Source organism: Diceros bicornis, chromosome 28, assembly GCF_020826845.1.
Source record: "Diceros bicornis minor isolate mBicDic1 chromosome 28, mDicBic1.mat.cur, whole genome shotgun sequence".
Lineage (NCBI taxonomy): Eukaryota > Metazoa > Chordata > Mammalia > Perissodactyla > Rhinocerotidae > Diceros > Diceros bicornis.
In genome coordinates, this window is record NC_080767.1 from 35088174 (window position 1) to 35108126 (window position 19953).

Genomic DNA, 19953 nt, shown 5'->3' on the forward strand with positions numbered 1-19953 from the left:
GCTGTTTATTCAAGTTATAGCCTGTATCAGTATTTCATTTCTTTTTATTGCTGAGTAGTATTCCATTGTGTGAATATATCATTGTTTATCCATTCACCAGTTGATGGGCATTTCGATTGCTTCCACCTTTTTGCTATGATGAATAATGCTGCCATAAGCATTCATGGGCATGTCTTTGTGTGGACATATGTTTTCTTTTTTTTAGGTAGATACCTTGGAGTAGAATTGCTGGGTCACTTTGTAAGTTTATGTTTAACTTTTTGAGAAACTGCCAAACTATTTTCTAAAGTAGTTGTACCTTTTCCCTTTCGACCGGCAATGTATGAGGGTTTCATTTCTCCACATCCTTGCCAGCACTTGGCATTGTCTGTGTTTTTTATTCTAGCCATCTTAGTGGGTGTGAAGTGGTATCTCATTGTGGTTTTGATTTGTATTTCCCCAATGGCATCTCTTATTAGCCATTCATGTGTCTTTTGGGAAATGTCCGCTCACATCTTTTGTGCAGCTGTTTTTCAAACCTGCACGAGCCGTGGATTCGTGGTCCTTGGTAATGGCAAGCATGGCTTCTCCTAGAACAAAAATGATTAACAGATGAGTGCGCCCAGCCCGTTCCCTCTCCCTGCTTGTGAAAGAGGATTTTGACCTTTCTGGCTCAGTTTTTCCTCTGAGAAAAAGCTAACCAGACCATTTCTTTTTTTTCTTTCTTTTTTTATTATGAAAATTATCAAGCGTTTAGTAAAAGTTGAGGGACTAGTATAATGAACTCCTGTCATTGGATGTCGATTGTTAACATTTTGCTGTATTTGTTTTCTCTTTACTTATGTGTATTTTGCTGGCCCATTTGCAAGTGAGTTGCACACTCACTTTACCTCTAAATTCTGTCATGTGTTTCGCCTGAGGATAAGGACTTCTCCTCCTTAACCTCCATGCTGCTTAGCACACCTGAGAAAATCATAGCAATTTGATGATATCAGCTAATATCCATACTCAGCTTTTCCCAGTTGACCCCTAAATGTCGTTTATAGCTCAGACTAGTTCTCTTGACTGCTTTTGGGAAGAAAGGAGGGAAGGCAGAAGGCTCACAGGCTATTGCTGAGGAGGAGGCGGTTGAAGAGGAACATGGTGAAGCAGTTGTGAGGGAGCAGCCATGGGCAGTTTTGGAGATATGCAAGGAAAGAGCTTGGGTCATTCTGACATTCCTTTTTGGGTGCTCGATTCTGTTTCTTTGAAGGCACACTGCTCTGTGATGGGGCCTGTGGCTGAGGGCTCCGGGAGGGTTACAGATAGTGTCAAGATCAGACTGACACTCTTTTCTTTTTGATCTACTTCCAGACCATTTTTCCCAGTGACCTTTGGGCTTGACCTTGCTCTCCAGGATTGATTTTCTCATGGGCATCACAGATCCAGCATGTCCCAAATTAAATTCATCATTTTTTTCCCACAAATCTGCTATACCACATGTGTTCCTTTCCTTGATGAAGGACACGCCATCCTCTGGTACCTCAAGCCAGAAACCATTCATCCTCACCTTTCCTCTCCCTCACCCCCCTCGTCAATTTCTATTGAATCCCTGTCCTCACTGTCTCTCAGTCTGTCTCCTCTCTGACTTCACTGCTACCACCTTAGCTTAGAAGACCCTCCTCCTCTCTTGCCTGGATAATTGCAGTTGGCTTCCAACTGGTGCCTTTGCCTTCCCTTCCCCTGCCCCTTGTATCCTTCCTGCTCTCCTGGTCACTCGCCTGCTAAAAAGCTGGCGGTGACTACAGTTCTCTGATGTTTAGTGATGTGATAAATGCTCTAGTAGAAGTGCGTACACATTGGCATGAGAACAGCTGGTTTTGCTTTGGGTGGTCCAGGCACGAAACCCAGATGAAATGGCGTTTGAGCAGGGCCTTGAATGGTGACGGGCTGGTGGGACAGCATGAGCAAAGGCACCAAAGCATGAGTTACTTAACCTCTCTGTGCTTCTGATTCCTCACATGTAATGTGGATGTGATAATAGGACTGACCTGAGGACTGTTGGGAGAGTTAGCTGAGTTAAGATCTGTAAAGCGCATGCATGTGGCTAGTACTATGTGAGTATTAGTTATCATCTGTGTTATTATTGATGAAATGGTGTGGTGCACAGGGAAACACAGTAGAATCAGTTTGTCTTCTTTACCTGCCTTCATTTTAAAACAAAGCTCACAAACTCTAGTGCCTACAAGGGACAGGCACGTATCGAAATGGTTTCACAGGCCAGGCGGGGACTGAAAGACACTTGCTCCAATCCCAGGGGCAGCCTCGCTCAGCCCAGCTGGTGGTCGCCAGGCAGGAATGTGGGCCCAGTGCTGCCAGATATTTCTATTTTCAGGGAAAGTCAGAAATCCGGAATTCTATGTGAAACTTTCCAATTTTTAAATGTTGGTGATTAATTTAAAAAATATTAAAACCTGTGCAAGCCCAGCTAACTACATCTGTGGGCCGTATTTAGCCTGAAGGCCGCCAGCTTATAGTCTTTCTTTAAAGGTCTCCTTCAGGGTCATCTGCTTAAGCCCAGCACAGCTCTCTCCCGGGGGTGGGATTAAGTTGGTTTTTTGAAGGCTGGTTTTTATGAGCCCATTTGCTTTGCAGGACTTCTCCAGACGGGTTATGTCACCAACAGAGACTGCCCTGAAGCTCCCTGTGGCCCGAAGACTATGTACAACAGGAATGGTCTGATGGCTAGCGTGTTGGTCACCTCTGCCACTCCACAGGTACAGAGACTGCGAGGATCAGGACGGTTGGGGGGCAGGGCAGGGGGGCTCCTTTCAGCTCACCCTGGCCCCAGCTGAGTCGTGGACCACGAGGCTGCAGGGCTCCATGAATACCGCCATTCTTAGCACTCCCAAGGCCCCTGGCCACGCCAGGCGTGAGATTTGGGAGGCAGTCAGCCTTGAGGATCAGTATGTTTTCTGAAGCTGTTCTCTTCAAAGAAAAACAAATACCTGCCCAGTCCAGTCGTAGCAAGTGCCACATTCCATTTTGGTGGCAAGAAGGGATCAGACCTTTCCCAAGAAAAGCTGCTGCTGATTATGAATAAGTCACACATTCCAGAATGAAGTCAGACAGAAGTGATTCCAACTGGCCCTGTGTTCTTATTTACCTTGCTCAGTAGGAAATGGCTATAAGGACTGGTGGTCTGAGAGTGGCCTGGGCTAGGGCCCCTGCCCTAGGGGTTTAGGAGTTTGCTTTCAAGTTCAGTAATGGAACAGAGGGATGTGGGAGGAGTGGGTGTCGTCTGAGGCCCAGGGATGCCACCGTGTCGAGTGCGTAATGCCTGGCTCCTGTGACAAACTGGCAAGGCAGCGCCCAGTGTGCTGAGCTCACAAGATCTCTAGGGTCAAGCTTGGCTTTTAAAATGATCTGTGTAACCAGCTAGAAATTCACAGGAACCAATCATTTCTTAATAACCTTTCAAAAAATTCCTTATTTTGATCTCTGGTTCTGAAAGCAGACTTGTGGGTACCTTTTAAAATTCCCTGATGGCGCCAATATAAGTTTAAATAAAGTTGCATCATCATCATCATCACCACCACCACCACCACTGAATGTATTTGGGGCAACTTTGATTAAATAAGGCCCCTTGTATGAGTGTGTGTGTTTGGGGCAGACGAAGTGGGGTGTTACAGGAAAGTTATAAAACCTGAAATCCCAACGATGGACTCTGATGACTGGAGGAATCAGACTTCTGTTTCTATTTACAATTTATACTCCCTCCAGAGTAAAACTTCTTTCTTCTCTGGTCTCCGTGTGTGTATATGTATGTTTATATATGCATACATGTACATACACACACACACATATATATATACTGTGTGTATGTGCATATATGTGTGTATGTATATCCAAAACACGGTAAGTACTCAATAACTATTTGTTGAATGAATGAAGGAATGAATACATGTAAAATTGAAGTGCTCAATAAATTGTGGTGACTGAATGATGTGTTTATACACATATACACCCATAATTAGTGCTTACTATATTACCAGGCACTTTGTTTGCACATTCCACAGGATTATCTCACTTAATCCTCACAATAAACCCCATCAGGTATGTACTGTTGTTTCACTCCAGTTTATAGATGAGGACACTAAGGCAGGGTGAGGTGAATAAACTGGCTTCAAGTCACGCAGCTGGTCAGTGGTGGGTGGGGACTCAAAGCCAGGCCTCTGTGACTCTCAAGCTGGTGCTTCTAACCCAATGGCACTGCACTGTCCTGTGGAAAGTCAGCCCTGTCTCCTCAGCCTGCTTCCTGGGTGGTGGGTGTGGACATGCAGCGTGATTTATAGGTCTATGTATAATACCGAGGAGTAGAATAGATTGCTAATCCCAGAAGAATTCAGGATTAGTCGTTATTACCTTTCAGAAGTATAACACAGGTTCTCCTCAGAGGTGAATGTCCCATCACCCATGGAACTTTTAAAAAAGCCGTGCCTGAGCCCACCCAGGCCCCTTGGATCAGCATGTCCAAGGGAGGGGTTCTGCCAGTTGCTTTGTAAACTTCTTAGTCTGTTACCTGTACTACAACCCTGGGGAGTAGAGTTTAGCAGCAGCGCCATTTTACAGATGGCAGCAGAGCCTCAGTAACATGAAGTAACCTGCCTGAGGTCAGACAGCGGCTCGCGTGGAGCTGGCGATTTAGCCAGACCTGTCTGACTTCAGAGCTCTTAAGCTCCATGATGTACTGCTTCTTAAGGTCATCGTGGAGTTTTTGGGATAGCAGACCCATTTGTCAAACCTTTAAATGACACAGGCCTATTGACATCTACGGGTTTAAGTTTCTGCTCCTCCTTTTAACCTCACATTTTCAGTTGTTGACTGTTGGTTTCCATCACTGGCTTAAAAACACTCCAGTTTCCAGTAAGATTGCAAAGTTTTTCCAGATATAGCCATTTTGGAAAGAGTGAAATAAAGAGGAATTAATAAAAGTGTATTCTCTAAATCCCAGTCCAAGATGTTGAGGTTAGTGAAAACCACAAAATCCCTCTTCATAGGTTGAGACGAGTAAAACCATTTATGAACGGGCACAATTTTTGGGTGGTAAGTTCGATTGGTTCCCCAAAGTAGAATTTGATGAAATTAAATAAAATGGAAGAGAAGTTGTATGTTGACATTCTGGGATCCCACAGTGTTGAGTTTCATGAAACCGGGCACATTTGGGGAATTTTAACTTGCTCTTTTATGTGAGGCCTTTTCTTTACATGCAGGACTCACCGTGTTCTTCTTAACAAGGGACTCTACTAAATATAACTTTCACACCCGTCTCCAAAGCCAGTGGGTTACCTCTCACCTCACCAGCTAACAGGCTTTGAATTCCAAGTGGCCCGACCATGAAATAAGCCTTGAGAGCCAGTTTAACATTTTGTGTAATAATTTCCTGCAATGACTTAAAGTAGGAAAAAAAAAAAAGGTGAAACCAGGTAATGTTTGAAAGGCACAACAAAACATGATCTCCTCAGGCCTCTAAGATGTGAAGGCCTGTTCTCTCTGAAGGGAGAGTGGGCTGTATCTTTTTACCCCATCACTCACAGCGCTGAGGAAGCAGTCGGGGTGTAAGGATTGAGGCTGTGTGTGCTGGGATCAGAGAGATACCAAACCAGGTTCGCATTCTGGCTCTTCAGTTTCCCAGCTGAGATACCTTGGGGAAGTCACATTGCCCCTACTTCCTCATCTGAGAAATGGCAACAGTGATTGTGTGTACTCAGAGAGTTGTTAGGAGAATTAAATAAGATCATACATATGAAGTGCTTAACATAGTGCCTGGAATAGAGTAAAGCACTAAACAATGGAAGCCTTTATCAGGCACTGTTCTGTCACTCCTGCATCCTCAGTTCTGAGGTTTGGAATTCAGTGATTCTGGAGTCAGCTAGACTGCTCAGGTGGCACCCTCTCTCCCCGTCCTCCACAGGGCAGCAGCAGCTCAGACTCTCTGGAGGGCCAGAGCTGTGACTATGCCAGCAAGAGCTACGACGCCGTTGTGTTCGATGTCTTGAAAGTGACTCCCGAGGAGTTTGCTGTAAGTAACAGAACTGATGTGGGTGGCTGTGCACCGTGACAAGGGGCTAGAGGGGTCACTGCACAGGGCTTTTTGCTCAGGTTGGAAACAACCCATTTACCCAACAACAGGGGATTGTTGAATAAAGTATCCTACCATGCAGCGTTAAAAACAATGCTGTCAATCTAGAAATTAACCACCTTGGAAGGCATACACAATATATATGAATAGTAAGTGAAAGGAGCAGGTTACAGCACAGTTTGTAGAGAATAATGCCATTTTTAAAAAGCATGTACAACACGTACATATTTATATTTGCGTAAGAAAAGGTCTAGTTTTGATGTTTACATATTCATAAATATCTGGATATATATATAGCCAAACATATTATTTATGGTAGTTTCTGGTTGTAAGATTCTAGGTAATTGGAATTTAATTTTTCTTCTTTTTGTTTATTTGTACTTTCTACATTTTTATAATGGCCATTTTCTAAATGATAGACAATATTATGTGGGCAATTTTTGTAATTATAAATTTTTTTTAAATTATTTTTTCTTCAACCAGTGTGTTGCTGCTGGTCTGACCGAGGGATGGTTCCTTGTTTTGTTGTGACTTGGTTTCTTCCTTTTGCAGTTGGAGGGTAGAGGGAGTATGTTGGCTCTGGGGTGACCTTGAGCCTGATTGCAAGTAGTGTCCCAGGGCTGTGTTTTCTGCCATGCCCACTTCATCTCTGTCTCCTTGCTAGAACAGGTTTCGTGCCCTCCAGGGTGCTGTGGGAGCTGACTGGGCCCCATCTCATTGCTCTGCCATCATTAGCTCCCACGAGTACTTTGTGCCAGGCCATGCTGAGCCTGGCACATGTGTCGCCTCCTTTAGTGTGTCTGAGGGATCCTTTTAAAACCTGCATGTAACTCTCTAGCAGCTGCCTCATACTACAGTGAGACCTAAGGTTCCTCCCAGGCCTCCAGTGCCCCTTGTGGTCTGGCCAAGCCTCCTCTCCTGCCCCCATCTCCTTGCTCCCCAGCTGTACGTTGGCCTCCTCTTTCTTCCCCAGACTCATCGGCATTCCCCTGCCTCCGGGCCCTGTGCTGATTCTTCCTTCAGTCCTCACGGCTCTTCTCCACATGTGTCAGTCTCTGTTCAAATGTCAGTCCTGGGATAGGACTTTCATGGGCTAATGTGGCATCTCTCCATCACTGTCTCTTCCCTTACCCTGCTCTGTTCTTCATATTTCGTATCACTACCCCACATTACATGATGCAATAGTGTTTTTTATGGTATATCTCTTCCACTGGGATACAAGCTCCCTAAGGACAGGAACTTCATCTGACTTGTTCATTGCTCTTTCCCCAGTGCCCGGAACAGTGTCTGGCTCATAGCCAGTGAATACATGTTGACTGAAGGGATTCAGTCCTACAGCAACCTGATAAGGCAGACGGTTAGCTTCTGATTTTCTGTAAAGAAATCAGAATCTAAGAGATTAATTTTTTTATTGATGTTTTAATAGTATATAACATTGTGAAATTTTGGGTTGTACATTTTTGTTTGTCCATCACCATATTTATGTCTCCCTTCACCCCTTGTGCCCACCCCCCACCCTCATTGCCCCTGGTAACCACAATACAGTTTTCTCTTTCCATGTGTTGGTTTATATTCCACATATGAGTGAGATCATACAGTGTTTGTCTTTCTCTTTCTGGCTTACTTCACTTAACATAATACACTCCAGGCCCATCCATATTGTTGCAAATGGGATGATTTTGTCTTTTTTTATGGCTGAGTAGTATTCCATTGTATATATATACCACATCTTCTTGATCCAGTCGTCAGTCGAGGCACACTTAGGTTGCTTCCACTTCTTGGCTATAGTGAATAATGCTGCAATGAACATAGGGGTGCGTAAGCCTCTTTGGATTGTTGATTTCAGGTTCGTTGGATAGATTCCCAGTAGTAGGATGGCTGGATCATAGGGCATCTCTATTTTTAATTCTTTGAAGACTAAGAGATTAATTTTTTTACCTGGATCATACAGCCAGGTGTGGTCAGAGCCAGTCTAAAACCTTCATCACCTGATTATTCACCTCATGCTGAGTGGTAGTAACAAGGGCAGCTCCTTGAACACCTTTTTGAACACCTACTGTGTCTAGGTCTTGTGCTACACGTTTTGCAAGCGTTATGTAATTTACTTTTCACAAATATGCCTTATAAATTAGGTATATTTATTATTCCCAATATACTGATGAGCAAGTCAGTGCTTAGAGAGGAAAGTCATCTCTTCACACAGATGGTAAGTGGCACTATCTACGTGGGATTTAAAACCAGGGCTGTCTGGCATTCTAGACCAGTCCTCTCCAACACAAATATAATCCAAGCTACATGTGGCTTTTAAATTTTCTAGTAGCCACATCACAAAAGGTGAAATTACTTCTAAAAATATATCTTATTTAACTTAGTACATCTAAAATATTGTCATTTCAACATGTAAGCAACATAAATTGAGATACTTTGTATTCTTTTTTTGAACTATCTTCAAAACTTAATGTGTATTTTATTATTTATTTATTTATTTATTTATTTATTTTGTTGTGAGGAAGATCAGCCCTGAGCTAACATCTATGCCAATCCTCCTCTTTTTCCTGAGCTAACATCTGTGCCCACCTTCCTCCACTTTATATGGGACGCCGCCACAGCATGGCCTGACAAGCGGTGCGTCGGTGTGCACCCGGGATCCGAACCTGGGCTGCCACCAGTGGAGTGCACGCACTTAACCGCTACGCCACGGGGCCAGCCCCTAATGTGTATTTTAAACTTAGAGTGCTAGCGATATTTCAAACGTTCAGTAGTCACTTGTGGCTAGTGGCCATCGTATTGGACAGCACAGTGCTAGTCTCTACTCTTAGCCACAAAGCTGTACTCTCTCTCCTTTAGAAGACTTCATGGACCTTGCTGGCTGATAGCTTAGCTTCTATATTCTGTTTGCTCTTGTTTGCTTATTATATACATATATATATATATTTTTTTGAGGAAGATTGGCCCTGTGCTAACATCTGTTGCAAATCTTCCTCTTTTTTCTTTTTTCTCCCCAAAGCCACAGTACATAGTTGTGAATCATAGTTGTAGAGTTATAGCTCTTCTATATGCGACGCCGCCTGAGCGTGGCTTGATGAACGGTGAGTAGCTCCGCACCCAGGATCTGAACTGGTGAACCCTGGGCCGCCGAAGTGAAATGCGCGAACTTAACTGCTATGCCACCGGGCCAGCCCCTATGCTTATTGTATTTTTGAGTTGTGTTTTTTAGCTTCATGAAAGGAATGAAGCAATAATGAGGTTTAAAAATCCCCTTATAGGTGTTCACCATATGGAAAGGCAGAGAGTTAGGCTGTACCTAGAACAGCATTGGGCAAGTGGACTCCTTGGTGAGACTTTGGGCCTGGTTTTCTAGTCTCTGCCCTAGAGAGTTGCTCAGCCTGCCCCAGGCCAATTTTCTGAGGCTGAGAAGACCGTAGGGAAGGGTGGTGAAGGCTTTGAGGGTGCAGTGCTAAAACTCTGGCTGCCCCTGCCGGAGCCAGTGTGTCTTTAGCTTAGGTGTGAAGCCAGGTCTCCTACAGTATTTGGTCTTTGAGAAAGCATTGGAGTTGCCAGGTGTTGGAATTGAACCAGACCACCTGGTATTTTGGTATTCTGTCTAATAATATGAAAGAAACAAAAAAGCCAGGCACAAAAGTCCTTTAAAAAAATCATTTAAGTGATTCTAGGAAGATGGTGGTGGCAGCAGCATAGTTTTTTATTCTCTCTGAATCCCCACATAAAAACATCCAGAACAATTAGATAGTAAACCCTGAAACCCATGAACAATGTTTACAATAAAAGTAGGTGACAAGTTGTCCCTATCAAACCCCAAATAGAAGTGGCTGGGATATACCACCAATATCAACAAGACCTGCAGAGTATCAGCATCTGTATAGGAGAAACCAGAAGTAAGTATTGGGGCACTTGACAGACTTGAGAATAGGAGAACCCCCAAATTTCCAATTAGAGATGGGTGGAAGAGATCTGTGGATGAGCCCCTGTGATCTCTTGAAACCAATCAGCCAGGGCTCGCTTCCAGGACAAGGCTCCATACCAAAGAGAAATTCAGTATGGGAGTGGAATCAAAATGATCACGTTAGGGAAAGTTATGGTTAAGGAAAAAGAAGGTCTAAATAAAAGTGCATGCGTGTGTATGTGTGAAATCTCAAAAAACAACTGCGTGTTTTTGAACAATACATGAAAGCAACCAAAAGGAGAGCTATGTGAAGTTAGAAAAGCTACCCGGAACCATATTCCCCTCTAAAAAGTTCAGGAAAACTAATTTTACATAAAAATAAGCAATAGGAAATGGCTAATATAAAATCTTTCAAAGTTATTATAGGCAAAAAGAAAGAGTAAGGAGGGAATCCTTATAGATAATGAAAGCATGCCAGAAAGACATGCCACAGAACAGCTAAAAACTATAACTCTCTGTTTCAAAATAAGCTAAGAGACATTAAGATCATGCTGTAAGACATGAACAACATAAATTGGAAATAGAAAACGCTCAGGAATGAGGTGACAGAACTTAGGAAAGAATTGAAAACAAAAGAAAAGTATTTTGGAAATGAAAGTTGAACTAGAAGGAACACAAGAATAGATAAACAGAAAATGCCTTAAGGGAGGAAAACTTTTAAGATCAAAATAAATGAAGAAAAAGATAATAAGACTTTGAGAAAAACTGACAGTTATTGATGATAGGCAAAGAAGATCCAACATACAGATAATAGAAATCCCTGAAAGCAGAGAATAAAAAGGCAAAGGAACTGAACAAATACTTAAACTATAATTTAAGGAAATTTTCACAAACAAAAAATTATTTGAAACTACGCATTGAAAGAGCATGTCTTGAAGCTAACAATGTCAACACAGAATGGTCAATACCAAAGACATGCTCTTAGTAAACTACCAGATATTAAACAAAAAGATAAAATCCTTTGGGTATCTAGGCAAAAACAGCAAATTACTTGTAAGAGAAATAAAATTAGATTACCATCAATATTTTTGAGAGAAACACTTTTTGCCAAAAGAAAGTAAAATAACATAATCAAATAAGTCAAGGAAAGAAAAAAAAATGTGAGCCAAAGATTTTATATCCAACAAAACTGACTTTCAACTATAAAGGGCACAGACAAACCATTATGAACGTGCAAGGCCTCAGAGAATATTATTCCTGCCTGCCCTCCCTGAGGAATCTACCAGAGAACAAGCTTCAGACAATGAAAATGTTTTACCAAAAAAGGAGAATGTGGATAGGGGTGGGGCTTGATTAGCTCTACGGCTAGATCTCAGTCCTTCTACTCCCCAGTGGCTGAAAGCAGAGCAAAAAGCAATGCTGGAACTTGTCTTTATCATCAATAGATCATGGATTTCCTTCCAGGTCAATATGTATAGATTTAATTCTCTATTTTTAATAGCTGTATAATCTTCCAGAGTCTGGCTATACCATAATTTTTTTTCAACAAGTCCCTTTTGATGGCCTTTTAGGTTGTTTCCAGATTTTTGCTACTACAAATAATGATGCAGTAAACATCTCTATTTATATCTGTATCTAAATGTAGATCTCTATATAAAATCTTGTGTACCACTGCTTTTCCTTGTAGGTATAGGGATTATTGTGTCAACAGGACGCTCATTTCACCTTTTAGGAGATAATATGTAAATGTAATGCATGATCCTGGATTAAGAAAAAATTGCTATAAAAAACAGTATTGGGATAATTAGCAAATTTTGAATGTGGACTGTGTATTAGATACTACTGTTGTACCAAGAATAAATTTCCTGAATGTAATAATTTTATCATAATGGAAGAGGATGATCTTGTTCTTGGGAAATAACAGGCCGAAGGATTTAGGGGTGAAGGATCGTAATATCTGCATTTTATTCTCAAAAGGTTCAGAAAAAATGTGTATATATAATTATGTACACAGAGATAAAACAAGTGAGGCAAAATAATAATTAGTGAGGCTAGGTGAAAGGTTATAGAGTTCATCATACTATTCTTGCAACTTTTTTGTAAGTTTGATATTTTTTTAAAAATAAAAAGTTAAAAAACTTTTTAATGAGTTACTGCCAGATTACTTTCCATAAAGAACAGAGCGGTTCATAGTCCCATCAGTCGTGATGGCACCGAGGGTCGACAAATGGTATCTTCTTCTTTAATTTGCATTTCCTTGACTATGATTCTAAAATTGCCAGACCTGCGTCCTTTGGCTGTGGGAGTAGAAGCAGGAATCTGTCTTTGGAGCTGATTACTTTTTGTCCTGTGAGCCCTCCTGGTTGTACATCAGTGAAGTGATCTAAGTGCAAAGTTAAAGATAGCTTCTGTTGTAAGACATACCACTGATTTGCCAAGGGCTTTTTTTGTTTGTTTATTTGGGGGCTGGGAGAGCCTTGGAAGAGAGGATTTAGTCAGCCACTGTTAGAGGGGAGAAACACTGCATTCAACATATGCAGAAAACGTTTTTTTTTCCTTTTCGGTTAAGTAGCTTTCCTTTACCCACATAATACCAGGGCTGCATTGTCAAGTGCTCCTATAGGTGTCTCCATTCTGAAGGATTGATCTCTACAGAAATATTTTGTAATATGTGAAGATTGGCCATTTCTCCTCAAAGCCTGGATTTTTAGGGGGCCCTGGACTAGAAGGAAGGAGCAGATGGGAGAAGGGGTTAGGATTAAGGAAGTCATTGCCAGGTGACTAGCTTAATTGGACACCCTGCATTAAGGCTTTATTTCCAAAAATAAGGAGAGGCCGTTAGGAGACTTGTTCACGAGCGTCCTCATCAGGCCAGGCATGTCCTCCCCACTGCAGCAGTTGGCTGCTTGGAAACAAGAGCCTGACTGTGTCATGTTTCTCTTGAGGCTTACCACACCCTGAGGAAATGCCCTTTCTCTCCAGGAAGCCAGGACATCTCCCTTAGGACCTGACCTCACCCTTCAAGCCCCACCCCTACTCACACCCTCCCTTTTTGGGAGTGCTCAAACTTCCGGGGAAGGGTGGTTCAGCAGCAACCTTTCTCACATGGTTTGGCTTTGTAGTAAAATGACATGAGATTTATAATCTGATGATTTTACCCATGTATTGATATATTCTTTCTCCGAACACTCCATCATTTTTGGTCAGAGTTGAGAGGATAGAAATGGGAGATTCTTCTGAAAACCTTCAGAAAGTGTGTTTGGGACCAGCCAGTCTATTTTAAGTCTGGTGACCTCTGTTTTGTTGTTTGTTTTGAATAAAACACCTGAACACATTTTCTGACTTCCAGTCTGAGCAAGGATCAGCATAGTCAAAACTTGGACCATCCAAAAAAATATGAAATGTAAAGTTACTATTTTAATAAATCATGTGGAAATTCAGTAGCAAACCATAGAACTGATGGCAGGATGGAAAGGAAGTTTTCTCATTTTCACATTAGCACACTTTTGGTTCTTTTCCTAAATGACATTGCAAACATCCTGCTGGTTCTCCCGGCTAGGGAGTTAACTTGAATTGTGGGAGAGATCTCCAAGGCCCTCTGAGCTTTCAGCTCAAATCTCCTGTTTTCACAAGGCCTTTCTGTTCCTCAGGATGGCAGAATTAATCCAAATGTGAGGAGCACTTGGTTAACAGTCTCCATGGATCTGGCAGAAAAAAAGCTAGTCTGTTTGCACTGCCTAGGACGTAGCCCCAGGCCCTGTAGCTCTAGGCCAGACACACAGGCCTGTAGGCCTTTAGGACTTAGTAGTCACTTGACACCCAGATTATGAGGGCCAGATCCACGTTGTGCTGATGTCCGATGTCGCCTTGCCGCTGGGGCTGGACCCAGAGGTAGAAGAGCTCAGATTCTCAAGTGCTTCTTGATTCCTGGTGCCATCCACTGTCTCTCTGCCGGGCTTGCTTCCATTAGTGGCAGTGTTTCACCTGTGTGCCCATGAAGAGCACTAGCCCCTTGGAGGGAACAGAGGCTCTCCACTGAAGCCACCTGCTTATTCCCCTCTCCTGCTCAGCCCTGGGGAGGTCTGCTTTGGCCTGCATCCTGTGTTTCTCAGGAACCCAGTGATCTCGGGCCACCTTTAAATTGTGCCAAGAGGTGACCACAGTTCTGCACCTAAGCCCTGGATTATGGTTATAGTTGATATACTATGTGTGTTGCCATTTTTCTCCAATGTATTCTTGACACCAGGCTTTTTTTCATGACAGTATTTGCTGACTCAATGTAACAGCCTCCTTTAAGTATTCTCCAGAGCAACTTTGATGTGTGGATGTTCAAACAAATTAATGGTCCCTTATTTCCTAGCTCATGTATTGGTCAGGAACCATAAGTTCACATGCCAATACATGAGCCCATCTATGTGATTTCTCTTTTGCCCCCCCAAATATATATATGATATATCAAATATATAAACACATAAATATAAATATGATATATCTCTATATAAACATAAAAATATATTAACATAAATAAATATAAAAATCTTTCTCTCTCTCTCTCTGTATATATATATATATATAAAGAGCATCTGTCAGGCGCCAGGCATTCTGCACTTCTTGTCTTGAATTTTCATAAAGATCCAATAAGATAGAGATTATCATCACCATTTTCTAGATGTGGTACCTGAGACTGGGAGAGGTTAAGTCACATGTCAAAGAAAATATTGCTGTTAAGCGATGGTATCCAGACACACACCCAAGCCCCGTTGATTCCAGAGCCCACGTTTGTTCCCCTGCATCATGTACTCACAGATGACCTGTGTTCAGTGGACAGGGTGGCTTCTAACATAGGTAGGCATCCAGAGGCCCTCAGCTCTCCTTTCCCTAGCCTGTCACAAAGGCATTTGCTAACTAACACTGGCATCTCATGTGACCTATGGAGATAGGTAGGTCATGTGAAGTCAGCTCAGTCCATGCCTTGGCCTGTAAAATTGTCAGCAATGAAGCCTCCTGTTACTGTCACTCGATAAGCTTCAAAGGATGGGAATAGCCTTTTAACCGGATGTGTATTTTCTGTATTGACCACATTAGTGCTTCTCAAGCTAGTTGTGGTGAAGGACCAGTTTTTTTCATTTCCAATCTATTGAGGACTGATACTTTTAAAAAATACAATAAAAATGTCATGGCAATTTCCTATAAAAGTTTCCAAAGGCTTGCTCTCAGCTTCTGTAGTTATCTCATTGTGGGCTGGTGGAGTAAATAGTTCATGGTCCAGCACTGATTTGCGGGTGCATATTGAGTAGTACTCTACCGTATAATTTAGAGGAGGCATAGACTTCAGAAGAAATGTACAATTTCTATAAGCCACAATTTAAAAAAAAATTTAAATTTAGAGTAATAGATAGTGTCTCTGTTTAGCATTCTTTTAATACTATGTCTCCAACTTTTTAAAATTACAAAAGTAATTCATGCTTGCAACAAAAACTCAAATAGTAGAAAAATATCGGAACTGAAAATGTTCCACTTTATCTCAGTCCCATCCTTCAAGCTACTATTATCAGTTCTTAAATTGGAAGTTAATCTCACATTCAAAAAAGAAGGGTGTGGATCAAGATTTATAAAGAGGGAACGGATGGGAGAGGCATTTGAGAGATTTACCCACTAGAGTGTATACTATTCTATCTTGATTTGTATTTCAAGGGGGAGAGTATAACTTTTAAGAATGTGTTATTACTCTGCATAGTTTCAAAGTAACATAGTTATCTTTGATTCACAGTGTTTTCTGACGCTGATTCTCTCTTGTTGCAGAGCCAGATCACACTGATGGACATACCGGTATTCAAAGCCATCCAGCCGGAGGTCTGTACTTGGTCCTTCACACTGTTCTACTAACACTGGGAAGAGAGGATTTAGTCGGCCATGTTAGAGTGACTCAGTTTCTCAGTTTCTCTCTTGAAGTCTCTATAAATGCATGTTATCCATTTAAACCCCTGTTAAAGAGCGCATCCAGGAACTTTCCGTCCTCCATGCTGCTCATTCTTTGAGCCAGGTGTTTGGTTCTCCAGAGAATGTCGGTGTGTCCGGCCCGCTCTGGCAGGGCTGGGGCAGTTGGTGCCCACAGCTTCCGCACCTAAGTCAGGCCTGGCCACCCTAGTTCCTTTTCCCAGGCTCCTCCTGCTGACCATGGTCGCTGTCAAGAAGGGGATGTGAGGGAGCATTTTTCTAGAGATCTTCCTTTTTGTTGATCCCAAATCTGGTGAGGTTGCCTTGTTTCTGATTTTAAAACCAGTTGCCACAGCAAAACACATACGTATTTACATTAAAAGCATATGTACATTTTTAGAAACAGCATATTCAATAAAGAGAAAAAAGTTGAATTTGGTCTTTAAAAAAAGTCCTGGAAATGTTTAGCAGTTGATAATGAGGCTTTACAGTTATTTTAGGCAGGGTTCTTCTTGTGTTAGCATGTAATACAAATCCATTTCAAAGTAACTGAAGAGGCAGAAGAGGAGTTTATTGCAAGGATAAAGGGGCACTTTACAGACTCCATGGGCATGGAGTTCAGGCAGCTGGGAGAGCCAACCAGGATGCCAGCCATCTCTGCTTCTTGCCACTGCTTTTCCTTCTCCCTCTCTCTCCTGCCTTCTTTCCTATCTGCCAATGTGGTCCAACCCAGCTTCCCCAAAGGGCCCGCATTTACACGATCCACATTAAAGCCACCTTCCAGACTGAGACCAGCAACTCTCGGTCCAGCCCAGCTGGGTCACGTGTCTGATGCTGGTTCAGTGACCCAGGTCAGGAGTATGTGGCCAAGATGAGCAAGCACAGCTGAGGGGACCCAGCCTTGTGAGTGGGGTGCAGATTTCAGAGAAGAGGGGTATAGGTGGGGAGATACGTCAAAAGGTGTCTGCTGCAGCCATGGTGTGAATTCAGATACTTGTAACATAAGGACCTTCTTCTTACAGTATGGTAGCTGTTAAGACTTTGAGAAAAATAGTGTATTTTAATACAAAGCCAGACAAAGGATCCAGGCCTTCTGAGAGCTGGCATCAACCTACTACAAATTATGGGGGAAGCTAGTATTGCTAGCTGCGCTTAGCATTCATGTGAGGACGTGGCAATGCTTTGTGTTATTGTGTGTGTGCACGTGCGTGTGCGCTTGCACATGCGTTGTGTTCATTAGGTTTGGGAGGCAGAGCTATGTTTGCTTTTTGAATTGGCTGACTTCCAATCCTTTTCTGTTTTTTTCTAATGTGGAATTATCCATTCTTTCTAATTAAAAACAAATAAACAACTCACTACCTCTTGGAGCTTTTTGGGGAGTAGTTGTATGGTGGTTGCCTTAGTTCTCAGCTGAAGCAATTTCTGATCATGCTGTCTGCTTGGCTTTGACCTGGAGCAGTTTAGATATTTGGATCTTTATTCTTTGTTCTGAGCATCCAGGAGGGCAGCGCAGCCTGCCATGAGCTCTGAGCCCTGAACCTGTGTGTGCCCAGGGAGGCTGGGATCACTGCTAAGGCTGGCTGTAGGAGGAAGGGGGTGGGAGTTCTTCCATGAGGGGCAGACCGAGACTTTTCCCTAGGGCACTGCAGTTTGGAAGGTGCCTCATTCAAGGCATCTCTTGTTTCACTGTTGACAACACATTAAGGTGGAGGTATTTTGCTTTCAAGATTTTAGCTTAGAGCAGTGGTTCTCAGTTGTGGCTGCACATTGGAATCACCTGGGCACCCTTTGAAATGTGGGGTGTCCCGACTCCACCCTAGACCATTGAATCTGAACCTCTGGGTGTAAAAGTTTATCATGTGATTCTGATGCAGAATGAGGATTAAGGACTAATTGCTTCGAGATATCTGGAGAAACCCCAAACTTGACTGTCTTGGATCTATGATATGTGAGCTAAAAATGGATGAGTTTGTTCTTCATTGTCATTGTCAAAACTGTGGTTAAAGGAGGACCCTGGGAGATGCCCCAGCTTTTTTGCAATTGTTCTTGTTAGCAGATTGAAAACTGAAATTTTTTCCCTTGATGATGCCTGCCACGTTGTGGCTGGACCACCCCAGAGTTGGAAGGACATGAATAAGGGACAGTTTTAAGCTTGATGTAGACAAGACTTTCCAGGAAGTAGAGGCCTGCATCCGAGAGCAAGATGGGCACTGTGAGCGACTGGACTCCAAGAAGATCAGGAGACCTGTGGACTGGTGTCCTTCAGCCCTGGCTCTCATCAGAATCAGTTGGGAAGCTCTGTAAAAAAATCCAGATGCCTAGGCTCCCTCCTTGGAGATTCTGATTCCATCAGGTAGTGTGGGGTTGGGAATCTGTTTCAATCAGTTCTAGTCACTATTCTTTTTGATGTGTAAATTGTCCTGTCTTTAAGCAATGGTAGCCCTTTCATGTCATCTCCTGTATCCTTTTAACATGAGCCCATTAGTTTTTGATAGCTTCCTTGCTCTTGGCACAACGAGATACCCCAATATTATGTTGTAGATTTCTTGCTGACGACCTGGAATCTGGCATTCCTTCAGGGATGCTGATGTCTTTTCGTGGAGAATACTACTTAGAAACCACAATCTGGGTGAGAGGATGTTCATTGCTACTGGGTTGCTGTTGCTTTTAGGCCTTTTCGGTGGAGAGGGCTAGGAAATATTTATGTTTTAAAAGGAAAAGTCATGAGGTCATAGATAGGGTAGGTGGTGTTATTTCTCAACAAATCTTCCTTCCCTCCTCATCTTGGTCATAAATTCCCTGTGGGTGGTGTATATTTCCTCACCCTATTGACTTTGGGCTTGGCCCTGTGACTTGGGCACAAGTGACAGTGTGCAAGTGGTGAGCTGAGGTGGTAAAAGGCGTGACAAGCTTCACCAGCCCTCTTGGAACTTCCAGTCTTCATGATGTACTGGTCATTACTGCTCGTTTAGCCTGAGTCCAAAAATGAGGACGTTAGAGATGACCTGCACCTAACCCAGCTTAATCTGGCCCAGCCTGAGTGAACCCAGCAGAGATCAGCTGAACTGCAGTCACTCTGCAGACCTGTGAGCCTGAAATAACTACTGTTGTTGTAAGCCTCTGAGATTTGAGGGTTGTTTGTTATGCCACATTATCGTGTAGAAACATGACCAATACAATGTTAATCTTTCCAATTCAGCTCTAACATTACAGGGTCGTTAACTTAATTCCCTTGATTTTTATATGTTTTCTTTTACATTGGCAGTTTGCTTCCTAGCAACATTAAATGATTACTTTTTTGTATTATCCCATTATATATATAGAATAGTTTTAAAATAATAATATCAATATTACCATTAACCAGCAGACTACTGGTTAAAGTTGAACGTTTCTTTGGAGTTTTGTTTGTCTTTATTCCTTTTCTTCTTATCTTCTCTCCCTCCTACCACTTACACACCCAGGTGGGCCTCCTCCCTGGCTTCCCCCCAAAGGTCTTTGGAAGCACCAGGGCAGAAAAGGAGGGTTATGCTCACTTGGTTCTGGAGGTCTGCATCCTGAGAGATCCTGTTGTAATCTCAGTGCCTGGAACAACGTAGATACTCAATAAATATTTGCTGAATGAGTGGAGAATGAATGAATGACTGAATGAGAGGAGAAGCACTGTAGCAGAACATTATCTGGCTGTGTTTAGGCACATTGCCAAGGGGGGCATACTAATTAAGGGAACCTTACTACCAGGGTGCCTGTTTTGTGGTGTAACCGCTTCCCCCAAAGCAAGGGTTTTGCCTGGTGAGCTCAGCCTTTGAAGATTCAAGTTTGCAAATGCTGTTGATAACTGAGGGTAGAACTGTGGCTTCGTGTTTCTGCAAGGGGGACCGCACAAGCATCGTCCAGGGCTAAGAGGAAGCCAGGCAGACGGTGAGTTAAGCGTTGGCAGAGAGCAAGGAAAATGGAAGTTAGCAAGTATGGGACCAGAATTGCCCTGTTCTGTAGTGACTCTAACAAGTGACCA

The 19953-nt window shown here is 42.7% G+C and overlaps 1 protein-coding gene across 16 annotated transcripts in view; it reads left to right on the forward strand.

The window, feature by feature from the left end:
- Positions 1–19953, forward strand: part of RALGPS1 (Ral GEF with PH domain and SH3 binding motif 1) — a 286272-nt gene that overhangs the window by 42278 nt on the left and 224041 nt on the right. For all 16 annotated transcript variants that reach the window (XM_058524068.1, XM_058524069.1, XM_058524070.1 and 13 more), the window contains 3 exons: positions 2614–2735; positions 5933–6040; positions 15807–15857. In XM_058524068.1, the coding sequence (XP_058380051.1) occupies positions 2679–2735; positions 5933–6040; positions 15807–15857 (216 nt within the window). In that variant the 5' untranslated portion in view covers positions 2614–2678. The remainder of the gene's footprint in view (positions 1–2613; positions 2736–5932; positions 6041–15806; positions 15858–19953) is intronic.